The 1,627-nt window shown below is 63.9% G+C and overlaps 1 protein-coding gene across 1 annotated transcript; it reads left to right on the top strand.

Moving 5' to 3' along the window:
- The first annotated feature begins 252 nt into the window (after positions 1-252).
- LOC144610905 (cholesterol 25-hydroxylase-like protein 1, member 1) lies at positions 253-1,068 on the top strand. The gene has a single exon (XM_078429893.1). The coding sequence runs from the start codon at positions 253-255 to the stop codon at positions 1,066-1,068; it is 816 nt and encodes a 271-aa protein (XP_078286019.1).
- The last annotated feature ends 559 nt before the right edge of the window (positions 1,069-1,627 follow it).

Genomic DNA, 1,627 nt, shown 5'->3' on the forward strand with positions numbered 1-1,627 from the left:
GGCGTCGCAGGGCATCAGGCGGCAGGGATAAGGCGGCTTTATCCGGGATGAGATGTGGGGGGATTATCTGTGTTGCTTTGGGACTGTGTGTGTGTGTGGGGAGGGAGGGAGGTATAAAGTGGCCCGGGGGAGGTGGAGCAGGGGATGGAGCAGGGGATGGGGCAGGGGATGGGGCAGGGGGTGGGGCAGGGGGTGGGGCAGGGGGTGGGGCAGGGGGTGGGGCAGGGGGTGGGGCAGGGGATGGAGCAGGGGATGGGAGGCAACTCCACGCTGAGCCCGGCTGCCCTGCAGCCTCTGTGGGACCAGCTGTGCTTGCACCATGGTTGGGTGTTGAGGAGCCCGGCATTGCCTGTCCTCCTCTCGCTGTCGGGCTACCTCGCCTTCTGCCTTCCCTTCTCGGTCGCTGACCTGCTGGGGCCGTGGCTGCCACGCTGGCCCGGGTGGAAGCTGCAGGGCTGGCGGCCCGGACCAAGCCCCATGGCCCGCTGCTTGAGCCTCGCCCTCTCCAACCACCTGCTCTTGGCGCTGCCGGCCGCGGCGCTGAGGGGCTGGTGGGACCCTTCGGCCCCTCTGCCCCGTGCTGCCCCCACCCTCTGCCAGCTGCTGGCGGGCGCTCTGAGCTGCCTGCTGGTCTTCGACCTGCAGTACTACGTGTGGCATGTGGTCCACCACGCCAGCGGGCGGCTGTACTGGGCTGTGCACTCCCCCCACCACCGCTACACAGCCCCCTTCTCATTGGCCAGCCAGCAGCTCGGGCCCGGGGAGCTCCTGGCCGTCAGCTTCTGGAGCACCACCACCCCGCTCATCCTCAAGGTCCACCCGCTGGCCGCCTGGCTCTCCATGGTCCTCAGCGTCTGGCTCTCGGTGGAAGACCACGTCGGCTACGACCTGCCCTGGGGGCTCCACCGTCTGGTGCCCGGGGGGCTAGTGGGAGGCTCCCCGGCCCACGACCTCCACCACCAACACCCCAGCACCAACTTTGCCCCCTTCTTCACCCACCTGGACCGGGCATTTGGCACCGCCTACAGCGACCAGAAACACCTGACACCAGGAACCCTTCAGTGGTGAGGAGCACGGTTGCCAACTTGTCCTGTATTAGCCGGGACATCCCGTATTAGCCGGGACATCTCGTATTTGGACCTCAATTGGTTTGTCCCGTACGGGACCGCCCTTGTCGGTGATAAAAGAAGTCTTCAGGACGCTGCTGAGAACCTTGAGGCCTTGCATTGGACACCACTTCCTCCTTCTGCCGCCTCCTAGCCCATCTGCGGAACGGTCTACGGCTCTTCCAATGGACCTACCAGCCAGTTGGGAACCGCAGTCCCAGAGAGGCCGAGTCCCCTCAAGGTCGAGTATCCACCAAAGGGCAAGAGGCCAGACTGACCCAGGATCTCCACCCGAAACATCATCCGTCCACCCCCCTCCACAGATGCTGCCCGACCCGCTGAGATCCTCCAGCGCTTTGTGTTTTGGACAAGAAGGATTCAGTGGGTTGTAAACTGTAGGATATTGTTAGTGTGCGGGGATCGCTGGTCGGTGCGGACACGGTGGGCCGAAGGGCCTGTTTCCTCGCTGTATCTCTAACCTAAACTAAACCTAAAAGTGAAACATAATAATGGATGGTCGA

Source organism: Rhinoraja longicauda, chromosome 38 (genome assembly GCF_053455715.1).
Source record: "Rhinoraja longicauda isolate Sanriku21f chromosome 38, sRhiLon1.1, whole genome shotgun sequence".
Classification (NCBI taxonomy): domain Eukaryota; kingdom Metazoa; phylum Chordata; class Chondrichthyes; order Rajiformes; family Arhynchobatidae; genus Rhinoraja; species Rhinoraja longicauda.